Here is a 13,822-nt window from a genome sequence, read left to right on the forward strand (position 1 = left end):
GCAGATCTGCGAGGTGAAGAAAAGCAGTATTTATTTAACAAAGCTGATTATTTTCTTATGACAGCTAATTGTTATTTTAGACTTATCTCCACTCCAGCTGTGGAACTGCAAATAGATTTAAATACCATCTGTGTGTTCATCCCTCATAATTAGAGTTATCCTTCATAGAGGGGTATATGCTTGCATATTTGCCTGCAAATCTTGAAATGAGTGTTAAAGAAGCCACTTAATTACTTTTTTGCTTCCAGATTAGTATTGAAAAACTTGATTTTTTTTTGTGCAGTGTGTGAATGTCTCCAACATGCAGTTGTGTGGTAATTTAGCACCTTTTACTTCATCTAGTGCCTTTAACTGTGCCTGAGGAAGGGGGGAGGTGGGAAGACGGAGATGTAGTCTGTTCAGAGCCTGGCTAACAACTTATCTGCATACAGATTCTGCCCCCCCCAGTCTGACAATGTATCCCCCCCCCTTTTTTTTTTGGTCTGAATCAAGCTTATTTTAGTCTCACATTTGAAATGAAGGTCCAGGTCACCATACTGCCATGTTGCTGAGAGTTCAGGTATAGGAGCCTAAAATTAGGCATGTGAAGCATTGTGAGAATACATGAATGCATGATTTATACATCTACTGTACAACTACAGTACCTAAACATGTAATCTCTGATATTTTTATGTAACTAGCAAAGGTGCTGTAATTATTCTCATAGCTGACTTGAAATTTGGAAGAGTAAGACAGAAATTGCCCTATCAGATAGTCTAGAAGGCCACAAAGTAGGGAAAAACCTGGCAGTAGTAGATGTACTTGGGCACAAGACAGGCCATCTGCTTGCTGATCTTAGAAAGTGTTAATATGTTTCATTATAGACCCCCAGCACTGTGGGACACGTTGCAGCTGGTTTGATTCTGACTGAATGCTCTCTCCTGCATCCCTTGCATGGTTTTGGTGATACTGGTTCAGTCTGCAGCGCTCTGGGAGTATTGGCTGGAGAACATGGGATCTGGTGGTAGTTCTGTAAATGCCAATGTCAAGCACTCCCTGCAGAAGTCTGAAAATGGTGAGTGATTCTTTGAAATGTAATCTTTTCCTGTCTGCTCATGCACATCCCGTTGGAAGGCTGTGGTGGATATATTTCTTTTCTGAATGACCTGGTTTTCTTGATAGTATTGAGGCATGGTTATGTCTTCAAATATCCTATGAAGAGGAATCTCAGCTTTCATGCTGAAAATCAATACTAGGCTTGAGAAAATAACAGCTATTTAGACTAGGGCGAGATTAAAAGCAGTCAAAACCTGACCGGAAATGAAGCAGCAAAAAGCAAGTCTGTTGGAACTGWCACCAGATGAATTAATCAATTGCTAACTAATGTATGTGTGTTATTACCTCGTGTTCTGACAGTGAGATGATATCACCCTAATGCTTTTGGTGGACTTCATATTTAAAGCCTGTTTTAGGGGTGCAGGTTTGGTAAAGCAGCAGCATTAGCAAAGCCAGAAAAAAGCTGGTTCTAAAGAAGGTAAGATACTGTGGCTAAGAAAAGCTGAAAAGACAAGAAACGTGTTTGTTTTTTTTTAATATGTCAGTATAACATCCTTATCTCTGCTCAGAAGCTAGACTTGTTCATGAGTTCTCCAAGATGTGTAATGATTCATTTTTATGAAACTCTCCTTATGATAATATCAGTTCTGTGCATGTGTACTCTGGTCTGCTGCGGTACAAAGGGTGCTTATGAGTGAAACTTTACACATAAGGAAGTGTAAAAAAGTAAACAGATAACTTTGTTGTTTCCTTCAGTCAGCTGCATTGGCAGTACAGCAGTATGGTACAAACTGTTTGCAATTGCCTTGAAAGCAAAAACATTAATTATATTTAGAAATTAAGAGAGTGGGGATACTGTTATGACTCAGCATTATTCATTTGTAACTTTTGTTTGTTGAAAAACTCCACCTGTTCTTTAAATAAGTCCGAGTTTGTCTACTGCCTATAGCACCAGAGAACCAAGGACTTTCCCAGCAAGTTCAGGACTATTTTGTGACAGATACTATGCAAGAGCTTGTCCATAACAAACAAAACATAACGTAGAACTAGTTCTATGTTTGAGACTATGCATTAGGTCTGATACCTTATCAAAAATTTCTCATGGCTGTAAAATCTCTGTGAATTTCTGTGATCCTTTCAAAATCATTTAGATGTGGTGATCTGCAGATGTGGAGTTGCTCAGCAGCAGGCCAGACCCTCAGCTGGTATCAGCTGACAGAGTGAGGCAGCAGGGCTGAGCTGCCAGGGCATCAGCTGCCTCTGTGGGCTGTGGGGCCTGTAACTGTCTTGTGAAAGCTGTGGGGYGCTGACGGTGCACACGGAGGCATGGCAGAATGTATGCCTGGTGTAAGGGTTGCCATTTGCCTGCGTAGAAGTGCAACTTAATTAGTTACATCTTATTTAATTAAATCTGAATATTGGGTAGAACTTGGGCTGCTTATGTCAGGTTAAAGCATACCAAAAAATGCTCCTTAGCCTGTATTTTCTCTCATTAGATTTTAACATAGTTCAAAACAGAAGATCTTAGAATAGGCTTTCCAATTTGATTAAGCTGTTGTTAAAATCATCCTCTAGYTATCTGCCTGTATTTCTGCAGTGCCCTTCTCTGGGAATCTTACTGTGCTGGCACTTTTCCATGCAATAGACCTGGAAGGATAGTCCTGGGATGCCCTCTTTTAGGCAACTGATTTGATTATCAGTTATTTCAGAAAAAAAGGCAATATTTATTCACAACTGATTTGTGTTTTCTGAACAATATTGTTAGCATGAATAGGCATATTTTACTCAAAGTGCTGCCACTTTGGCATGCTTTCAGTGGCTTATACAATGATGTATGATTCAGATTACTGCTTGGATCCTCATAGTATGTGGATAAATCTGTTTTTCTTCCTTTTTTATTTTATTTTTTTCCTAACCTAGTACAAATGCCAGATGCAACTCACCCAGGTAAGCTGGTAAATTAGAATACCTGGCTTTTCCAGTTGCAGATTCAGTTTGTGTAAAAGTAGCATAAGAAAATAATGGCTTGCCCATCTGAAGCTTGAAATGGTGTGGATGGTGACATATGTACTCACTGCACTTGATAATGAATCTTTCATAGATTTAACATTTCAAAGGGTCTGGTTTTCATTGGTGTATGTGGAGGTAAAACTATAAACTTCCGCTTGGGATTCAGTTGAAGAACGTGGCGAGTCCTACTGAAGTAATTGGACATTATGTTGATTATTAAGGGATGCAACGTGTTTAGAAGCTGTTTCTTTTAGGGACTGATTATTACTGTGATTTTGGTTATGTCTCAGCCAAATTACTATACAAGAAGTAAGGCAGCTAGTGTTGGGTCTGTTTTACTGGTGGGTTGAGGAGGCAACGTCAGAAGTGCCAAACTGCAGAAAGAAAAATCAGCCTTTTTCATTTTTCCATGGCCCAGCAGATCAGAAAGCACACTCACGTGAGGGTACAAGGCCCAGGCCAAGGGTAACATAAGTTATTCATACTGTTCTTAAATTAAGACTAACTGAGTCTTACCTTCTTACCTACGACTTCACTGGTGCTCAGTTCCTCATCTGCAAAACAGCAGTAGCTCTTCCCTTTCCATGCTCTGCCCATTTAGAGCGTGAGCTCTTGGGAGTACCGGCTGCCTCTAACTAGATATAGGTAAAACAGCTGCAGCTCCTAGCCATGTTATGCTAACATAATTTAGAAGGATTACTAGTTTCAATGCCTAAGCCATCAGGATATCTCTTCTAGGTAAAGGTCAAGTAATGTTTCCTGCTGAAGTATGGGGGGGGGGTGGTTTATGTTACGTAATACAAGCTAATTGAACTAAAGCGATCTCTTTGTCTTCTGCGAGCACTCAGCAGCTTTCAGTGGTTTTTTTTTCCTTCTTTTTTATCAAACTTTTTCACCCCACATATCCTGTTGCTCTCCCTGCTTTGGTGGACACAGCAGTGATCTCTCACAAACCAGATGCCAGTCTCTACCAGGGCAATACAAACTTCTGCAGCAGGACTAACTCTAACTCTTTACTATGCATTTGATTTTGGGGCCAGCCTACAGTAGACAGAGCAGTTGTCCCTGCCTCAGTTGAAGATGACACAGAGAAGCATTGTCAGAAAATGTTTTAAACTTAAGGCTCTGGAGAGGTGTTCCAGAAATGAACCGGAAAGGGACACAAAACAAAAGGAAAAGAAAGCTGTCAAGTAGCAGAGCTGGCTGGCAAGGTGATCTAAAGCAACTAGGCAGTTCAAACTGGGTCAAGACCAGCTAAGGAGGATAGAAGAGTTTATAGAGGTGCATACAGTTCTGTGGCAGAATGTGAAAAAGGAAGAGGGAACCTGCATCAGTGCACTTTGCTTTAAATATGCACACATGCCATCTGAAATAATCTTCTAATGAAAACCCCCAGAACTGGGGAAACGCAGAGGGATGGTTAGGTTTTAAACAGCAGGGCAAATGACCATCATTTGGAGGGAAGAGTCTGGTGCCAGTGCTGGCTGTGGATTGAACAATGACCAGGGACCTGGGAATTCCCGGTGTTTCGTTCCTTCTGCGTCACTAAGTGGCCAAAGATCCACTTTCCTCTTTTCAGTGTGTGTGTTTATTTTGTCTTTATTTTACTCCAAGACAGTGTGATGTTAACATTTATGCCAGAACAGATCTCTTCTGAAGTTCGTCCAGAACTTTGGTAACTCAGGTCCTGTATTCATTTGGGTTAAAGGAAGTTAGACAAAGCCCATATTTTTAAGGCTCTGGAAGGGGACTCAGTGTCTGGTTTTCACCTGACTCCTTGCATGGCTTCAGTCAAATCTCTTGTTTCCTGAAGCACCAGTACATAGGCTGTAAGGTGGACATGATAATGATGAAGGTAGAGAGAAAGTGATGAAATTGTCTATTCATAATAAAGAATATGGTTGGACCTGTAGGCACTAAAAAGTTGTTGTTAAGTAACACTGGTACTGAGGAGCTGGCAGTGATGGTTAGAAGCACTTTGGAGGTCTCTGGTCTGGCAAGGTCAGTTTGCTTCTTAGAGCATGGTAAAGAGAAGTGGGTGTTCTGATCTCTTCAATATTTAGGCTTCAGAACACTTTTCCTGAAAACTTGCTCCTAAAAGAGAAAGGTCCCTCTTTAATTTTCAGGGTCAGGAAAGGGACAGGGGGGAGCCCCTCAACTGGTGCAGCAATTGCAGCTCAGCATGTTGTTTCTGTTTTTGTGTCCTAGCTTTCAAAGCAGCCATCTTGATCCAAAGGTGGTATCGGCGCTACGTTGCTCGGCTGGAAATGCGCCGACGGTGCACCTGGAGAATATTTCAATCCATTGAGTATGCCTGCGAGCAGGATCAGATCAAGGTAAGGTGCCAGAGAAAAGAGTATGTGGGAAAAACTTCCTCTCTGTGCAGTTTCAGTAGTGGCCGAGTTTAATTCCTAGCTTTGTGTCTGGAAGCAGTCTCTGTGTGCTGAAGCTAGCCAATGGCAAACTACTTTCTAAGGCAGAAGCAGGGGGCTTCTTTCTGTCTGGGAGTGCAAGGTGTAGACGTATCTTTTAGGATGCTGTGCAACTTACATAGCAAAAGAAATTGGCCTCTGATGGCCTCCATAGACTGCTGCTGTAAAGGAGCTAAGAGTCAAGACAGATCCCAGTGCCCACCATGGGTGGGAATAAAGTAATGGAGTAGTCTGGCGAGCAAAGTGATCATGTATTAGGGAAGCTGAGTAATCTCCATGTGTCGAGAATTTCACAACTTTGTTTTAAATTCAGAGAGGGTGTGGGCTATTTTTCATTTTTTTTTTTAACGAGCAGTTCTCCGCCTTTTGGAGTCTGTTCTCTGTTGCCTCTGGGGAGAGCGTTACCAGCCTGCCGTTGTTTGCCATTCTGGTAGACAGGGCCACTTCTTTGGATTCTCAAAGGGGAAGGTAGCTTCTGTGCCACTGACTCACTTGTTTCTGGGTACAGGCTGGGAATCCCCTAAGTGCTTCTGTGGGCCAAGGACTGTGTTGTAACTCAAGCCCTGTCTCCTTTTTTGCCTCTTGCTTTCCTGTCTGCTTGTGCATGATGAACCCACAAGCAATAAATCATGAAATAAAGGCACAAAGAGCATTTAATACCATAGCCCTTTTCTGAGAGTTGGAACATGAAAGGGAAGCCTACTTGGTTTGTTTTATTTTATCTCTCTCTCTGTCTCCCTCTTCTTGCAGCTTCACAACTTCTTCAGTTACCTCATGGATCACTTCACGCCAAGCAGCAGTAAAGAACGTAAGCTTCCACATGCCGTTTGTAGATATGGCACCTGCAGCGCAGAAAGTTGCACCCTGTCTTGATTCGCGGCTCTCTGCCGGCCCTTCAGGCTGGCTAAGGAGCCCAAGGGGCCCTCCCTAGGTGTTGCTAACGAACGGGGCTGTCAGGAATTCAGATAGGGAGTGAATTATCTGCAGACTGTCAGAGCCATGTGAAGGATGTGGAGCAATTCTACCTCCTTAGGAACTGGAAGGGAGAATAAAAGCTCAGTATGTTTTGTAAGAGCAATAGCAGAAATCTGCCTTTTTTCAATAATCCCCAGTAACCAGGGTTCTGCAAAGCCTGTTTCTGAAACCAGAGAATCCATCTTTAGAGAATCATGCTTGCTGATTATCTGCTTTTTTATACTGAGTCTCTCATTCATGATTGCGGTGGGAAAAATGCAGTGGGAACCAATACAGTATCTTCCTGAGTCTGCAGACAGCATTTTACGTTAGTTCTTAATGCTGTGAACTTCCTAATGAAGGTCATTCTGAAATCTGATGGAAACATATGGGTATTAACTATTTACACTGCTGACCTGAACCTGCTGAAGTGCTTGTTCCTTCGTTTCAAGCTGCCTCTCTTTTTTTCACCACCACCCAACATATTTTACAGCAAAGCTCTGTGGAACAAGGGGCGTTTTTTGTTCAGTGTCCATACAGAGCATAGCACAGCAGTGTCCTGCTCCTTGAGGCGGGCTCCAAGGTGTTACAGTAGTAAAAAAATCATATGTCTTTATACAAATTTTGTGCAACACTGGGAATGTAGAGGCAGGAGTATTAGAAATGGAGTATGACATAGGAGACAGTTCCTTGTTATGCTGTTTGCTTTTACATGTTATTGTAAATGAAATTTCACTTAACCATGACAGCCAGCTTCCATCTGGCTCTGCCCAAGTGTTGCAGAAACTACTGTAACTGCCAGCACCGCTTCACATACGGCACACTGACCTTCGGCTGAATCTAGTCCCTACAGCCTTTTGCCTGCTGCAAATGCTGCAACAGTGTCAAACTAGGAGCTAGCCTCCACTGGTGCTATTGCACGTGAGCTCTAGCCTAAGCAAACAGCTTTTCTTTAGCAAATTACTAGAATGGCGTATTGAACCAAATCAACTTTTTCTTGTCTCTTTCTCTTTTTGAAAAAAACAACAACCAACCAACCGATCTGCCATCCAGGAGATTTCATCAGTCGCATGTTCGTAAGCGGGGAAAGCTTCAAAGAAGCGGAGCTGGAAAAATACTGTGACTATGAATCCATGGAGGTGCCAGACTCCTACACTGGACCCCATCTCTCCTTCCCACTCCTTCCTGACCATGCAACCGCCTTGCTGGAAGCTTTCAAACGGAAACAAGTAAGGATCCCAAAAGTAACCACACTTCCCCCTTCTCCCTACTGGGGGACACGTTAGGAGGAGAAAGAAGAGGAGGAATATAGGGTGGGCCCCCTCCCTGCACCAAGAATGTCAAGTGGATGATTTTTAGACTGTTACCTTCAGAAGGTGATGGACTCAATGTGCTTTTCAGTGATGTATGTGAAATCTTTTGGCTACAGTCAGTGAGGGTGGCTCACTTGAAAACTTTATCTACTGGAATTTAGTACTAGAATTTGGCCTTCACTGTGTGTGTGTTGATGGCAAATTGAAAGTTGACTTCATGTTCTCTCTTTCAAATGATCTGATAGAAGTTTTGAAGAGGATATATATTTTCCCTTGCTGCAGAGGAGGGCAGGGATTTCATGAAACAAGTATTAAGTGAATATCTGCTGGGGTATGCGATAGATAATTTGTTGTTAGGTTTCCTAACAAACTAAATGGGCTGGAGTATGCACAGCTGGCTGGCTATTAAGCAAAGCAGAACAGAAATGATCTGATAGGTATTTCCCTCTGCAATGGAAGCTTTTTTTTTCTTTCTGAAAATGGGGTTCTGACAAGACTGCAAACTTCTCATAGGTCTGTACCTATGAGTACATACCTGAACCTGAATTTCACTTTAAAAGGAAAAAAAGCACAATAGTCCATGTTCAAATATCCTTTTGCCATTACTTGTTGTAATGACTCAATTTGTAAAAATGTATAGGATGGCCAAAACAGAAAAAACTCATCAAAATTATGTTTTGTTCCATGTAACTTTGAATTGTGGGGAAAAAAAAATTCTATTTTAAATGTGAAATAAAAGTCTAAAATTGTGGATTTTTTGATGATGATGTCATCAAAAAATACATTGCAATCCAGCAGGGTTAACAAGGCAGGTCCTCATACAACTGTAGCACTCTGATTCCATCTCTCAAAGTGCTGCAAAACATCTCTTCCCCAAATAAGACAAGAAACAGTTCCAAAACAAAGGTCTCTAGTGTCTTGACTAATATCAAATGCCTTCTCCTTGGCTTCGAGTGCATGTGTTTCTCTAGGACACACTGCAGCTCAGAACCTGGCTTAATGTGGAGAAGGTTAAGAAAGATCTAGAGGATTAGCTGCTTATGTTTGATATCAAGGTGGAATTTCTGCTGCTCTACGGGTGGTGTTGCCCAGAGATAGAGCTTTGACTATGCTGGGGCAGGAGGTTATGCTAGGGGTTTTGGGCCCTGTTGCTAGCTGTGCCATTGGCCAAGGCTGGGCTGCTTTGGGCAAGTCTTTTCTGTGGTGCAGTTGCCTATTATTTGTCTTGTCTTGTTTGTAAGCCTGTAGGTCAGTGCTGACTGTCACAGTGAGTGACATGTGGGCCCAGTTCTCTGTCAAAGCCTGGACTTGCAGTTGCAATACAGAGAGTTTTACTTAAAATTGGGAGAATAGTGAAAAGTTATAACAAACACTCAGGATCACTCACGTTCATTCTGCTGTTCCCACTGAGCATGCATGCTCTTGAAGCCCACTCATTTTGCCATCCAGGCTATCGTGGTGACGTCTGTGAGTCCTTGGGGCCTGTGCAGACAGAGCCATGTGGCTGCTCAGCAGTCACTAATTTCCTGCTCTAATTCCTTCGCTTTCTCCTAGTAGCAGCTTCATGCTCGCTATGTCTTAAACCTTCTGCACGAGACCAGGAAGCACCTCAAGCAGTTGCCAAACATCAGTCATGTCTCCACCTGCTACAGTGAGGAGGTCACCGTGTGTGGTGAGTCTGGGTGGGAGGGCACTGTGCGGGCTCTGGGAGGAAACGGTCAGGTGGAAGGGGTTCTGCTGAGGGGTACAAACGATGTAAAATGGTAGCGTGGGCACCGTGCTGTACTGAATGTGAAACACAAATGCAGTCCATCCTTGTGTAAAACATGCTTTATGCTGAGAGGCAGCCCAGACTAACCTGAACGTTGGAGGGAGTAAGTCTCACAGTAAGTCTCACAGTAAGTCATCCTGTCGAGCACATTTGAAGAAACAAAGTTTTTCAGCATTGTTTTCCTACTCCATTCTTTTCCTACTCCATTTAAACTTTGAGATAATATCCAAAAATATCCAATATCCCCAAAATATCCAATTAAAAAAATATCTAATTTGCCCAGAACTTTTGTGTGTAGCCAGCTTCCAGGAAAGAAACCTCTTTCCAGTATCATGTTAAATGAGGTTTTAGTTTGATTATTGACCATTTTCTATGCAAACCCTTCTCCCATTTAATGATCAAGGTCAAACAGTTTCTTGTGCCATCTTGCCCTACATTGAACAGGAGAGAGAAGAGGACTAAGCTTTTAATTAAGTCTTTTGAAGTTGATGTAGGTTTTTTGTTGTTCTTCCCAGGCTTCAGCTCAAGCCTTTACTTCATGACTTTTTCCTCTGGGTACATTGCCTCAGTGTAAGGAAACTTGGACCTTGAACTTCCCAAAGCATTTCAGTGGTCATTAATTTATAGAGCAGATACTTTATAGGAAGTTATTTTATGAGTGTCTTTTTAAGTTAAAGGTCTTTACTGCTATGTTAATTACCAGTGAGGTGGCTAAACATATTGCGACTTGTATTTTTATTCCTGTTAGGAGACTTGCATGGCCAGCTGGATGACTTGTTCCTCATATTTTATAAGGTAGGCATCGTATTTGGTGAGAGGGAGGCTGGCCTGACCTTGTGAGGTATCACATGGGTCACGCTGAGAAGTATGTTGCAGGATTGGGCACCTGAAGTTTAATTCTCCAGTTCAGTTTGACTGGTTTTAAAGTGCTTCACAAAGCTGAAGCTTATTCCCTTGCTGGCTTTTACGACGTTAGAGCCATTGTCATGTTAATGTACRTTTGAGAAGTGCCAATGGATGCTTTGTGGTAAGTGCTAATACCAGGGGCACTGGATGCCAGTTTTCCTTTATCAGTGCCTTTGCCACTGCAAGCCTACAGGGTAAAAAAACTGGTCAGGATCTATCATATAGCATAAGCTGGGGCAGGACTGAGAGGGGAGGTATATGTAGATAGGCGTTGTTGCAATCCAGAACTCCATGTGTTTGGGGCAGTACCGTGGGGAGACCTCTCTTGTAACATCCACCTGTTTCTTGCCTTCACAGAATGGCCTTCCTTCCCCTTCTAAGTCCTACGTGTTCAATGGGGACTTCGTAGATAGAGGCAAACAGTCCCTTGAGATCCTGATTGTCCTCTTTACCTTCCTCTTGGTCTATCCAAATGAGGTTCATCTGAACCGTGGGAACCATGAGGACCACATGGTCAACTTACGGTATGGGTTCAGTGCGGGACTGATTGCAGTGTCAGGGTGCCACTGCAAAATCCCGCTAAACCTCCTTTCTGTTGTTTCTTTAGCTACGGTTTCACCAAGGAAGTCATGCAGAAATACAAGGTAGGCATACACTTGCGTCTCTTCCTCCACCACGTGGGACATGGACTTTGAAGGCTTGGTGCTTCATTTTTTCCTTTCTGCCCTGTCCTCCTAGGTGCATGGAAGGAAAATCTTGAAGATGATACAGAATGTCTTCTGCTGGCTACCCTTGGCCACCCTCATTGATCAGAAAGTCCTGATTGTACACGGGGGCATCTCTGATACCACTGACCTGGACATGCTTGAGAAAATTCAAAGGCACAAAGTAGGTTTTCTTTCCTAGACACTGCAAGACACGAAAGTGCGTCTTGCCGATCTGTTTTGGGGGGGAGTATTTTTCTTCATGTCAACTTGGCTGGAGACAAGGCAAATGAAAGGAGTTCTTATTAGCCAGAGTGTGTTTGGATACAGGCTTGGAGTGGATAGCTTTGATTTAATAGTGTGTATACAGAAAGTGTAAAGGGAAGAAGCATTCCTGTCTTCTGGAAGATGTAAGGCTCGTAGCTAGGGCAGTGGTGGGTTATAGCGTGGCTAAATGGATGTGCTGGTGCTGACGGTGAAAACCACAGTAAAGACGGGACTTTGTCCCATAGCCCCTTAGCCTGGGTTCTTTCTTGGATTTCCAGAGGGATTATGACAAGTTGTTTAACTTGTCTCTGCCTCGTTTTTTCAGTTGAGAAATACTACTTCCCTTGGGATAAGAGTCTCTCTGTTCTTAGAGTCTCGCTGTTCTTAGAGCAGCTGTGGAATTTCTCTGTGTGCTCAAGTCCTCCTAAGGTTTTCTAATCAGCTAAAACTTTCTGCGTTCACTTCTGGAATGACAAGCATTAATCTCTCCCTCGTTCTGTTGCCTGGTTCCCACTGCAGACTAAATCCATGTGATCTACCTTTTGTGAAATGTCTGAGCAGCATGAAATCAATGAAGAAAAGATGATCTGTGGTCAGGAGGGATGTGGGACCCCAGTTCTAAAACAAGAATGGTACATCTGAGAGGGCTGCTCTAGTAACCTTGCACAATTAGCATTTGATGGCAGGGATGGGAATTGAGACTCATGGACCTGGCTGACTTGACAGATGCCCATGAAAGGATGTTAGAGTTGGAGTTCCAGGCTTCCAAGCTGTGTGACCAGCTCACTTTTCTCTCTTACCTCTTTCAGTTTATTTCTGTATTGAGAGGGAAGAAAAGAAAGGAGTCAAATAGAAATGTGGAAATACAGGAAATAATCGGGGAGAGCAAAGCAGATGCCTCTGCAGCAGAGCATGACGCAGCAAGTAGTCCATCCCCGCAACCCCAGCCGGCCCAGGCTCCCAGCATGACCAACAGGCTCGAGTTCTCCAAGTGGGTCCGGCAGATGGTGCAGGAGCAAATCGAGCGGTGCCGCCAGTTGGTGGACAGCGAGTCGGAGGACGAGGAGCTCACCTACTCCAGCTTTGTCTCCATGACTGACTTGAATGCGCCGTGCTGGACTCGCCAAGAGGAGTGGAAGCAGGTGAGTAGTTTAAGGGGGCCCTGGGCTTGGTGAGCTGTGGGTGCTTCCTGCAGCCTTGTTCTCTCTGCTCAGGGGATTTTGCTGCCCTGTAACATGGACTTAAGGAGCAAGTCAGCTTTGAGTGCCAATGGGATTGCTAATGGGGTTTGTACTGTTTTGTACTTCCCGCTCTGCTCTCCCGGACAGCCTGGTGTTGGTCGTTCAATGGTGAATGGTCAGGAAGGAGCTGTCCTGCGTGAGCATATGATCTCTGCTCCCTGGGGATGTTTTGTTAGATACTTGCGCTACATCTAGCTCATCCTGTGGTACAGTTCCCTAGCAACCGAAGAGCTGGGCCCATGAGTCACATAGGAGAACAAGGAAGCTGTAGCCTGTCCGAGCACCCATACGAGCCAGTGTAGGCAAAGCTGAACTGGGTTGCTCATGCTGGTGCCAGCGCAGGTTACGATGTTGGGCAGTAGGTGTTCACTCTTTCGTATCAGATCCTCCTTCCCTTGGCTACAGCAGTTGGTTTCTAGTGTGAGAGCTGTGTCTCTGTGGCCCTGATGGATTCCCTCATGCCAAGGGGAGCAGCTGTGCTTTGGGAGCGGTTCAAGGAGCCAGGTCCCCTGAGCTGTGTGCACCCAGCAGAGCAGGGCTTGACATACTGTTAACTGGGCACTGTGCTCTTGCCCATCAACCCGAGACTTCCTGCAGTGAGCACAGCTTTGGTAGCATGGCCAGGCCCTGCCTGGCGGGACCTGTGGCAGTGTGAGCTCTGGCTGTGTGTGAGACTAGTGCTAGCTCCTGTTCTGCTGGCACTTTTTTCCTACCCTCGCGAGTCAGCCTCTTCACCAGTCTTTGTACTTTCTGAGCTCAGGGCTTTGTCCCAAAACCTGCCGCTCAGGCGTCAAGTGGGGTTACAGGTTTTCTTGGTGCTCAGTAAGGTAGAGAAATATTAAACAAGACTGACTGTAGAGCCCAGTGGTTATATTGCTTACTGAGTACATGGTGTATCTGCAGTCAGCTATGTAGCTAATTAATGAGCTTGTCATTTGCTGATGAAGGAGTCATGATCATGATGGAGTTTGCATTTTTAGCCAATTCCTACAAGGAAACTGCTAGGGAGGTCAGAGCCTGGGAACTCAGTTTCCCGTTTCTGTTAGACTAGTTTGTTTGTAAACCTCTTCTGTGAGCTGTGCAAGAGCCGTTCCCTACCTCACGTTACATATGATATCCTGACGCATTGCACACCTTATCGGTGTAAAGCTGCATATTGAGGTCAGGGTTAAAGAGATTACTTTAATCC

The 13,822-nt window shown here is 43.9% G+C and overlaps 1 protein-coding gene across 1 annotated transcript in view; it reads left to right on the forward strand.

The window, feature by feature from the left end:
- Nucleotides 1–13,822, forward strand: part of PPEF2 (protein phosphatase with EF-hand domain 2) — a 21,159-nt gene continuing 7,337 nt past the window's right edge. Inside the window, 11 exon segments of the mRNA XM_026090103.1 lie at nucleotides 1–13; nucleotides 864–1,054; nucleotides 5,254–5,381; nucleotides 6,228–6,285; nucleotides 7,485–7,660; nucleotides 9,302–9,416; nucleotides 10,264–10,310; nucleotides 10,779–10,977; nucleotides 10,980–11,065; nucleotides 11,160–11,309; nucleotides 12,202–12,534. Of these exon segments, the coding sequence (XP_025945888.1) occupies nucleotides 934–1,054; nucleotides 5,254–5,381; nucleotides 6,228–6,285; nucleotides 7,485–7,660; nucleotides 9,302–9,416; nucleotides 10,264–10,310; nucleotides 10,779–10,977; nucleotides 10,980–11,065; nucleotides 11,160–11,309; nucleotides 12,202–12,534 (1,413 nt within the window). The 5' untranslated portion in view covers nucleotides 1–13; nucleotides 864–933.

This window comes from Apteryx rowi, unplaced genomic scaffold (assembly GCF_003343035.1).
Source record: "Apteryx rowi isolate R43461 unplaced genomic scaffold, aptRow1 scaffold_85, whole genome shotgun sequence".
NCBI lineage: Eukaryota > Metazoa > Chordata > Aves > Apterygiformes > Apterygidae > Apteryx > Apteryx rowi.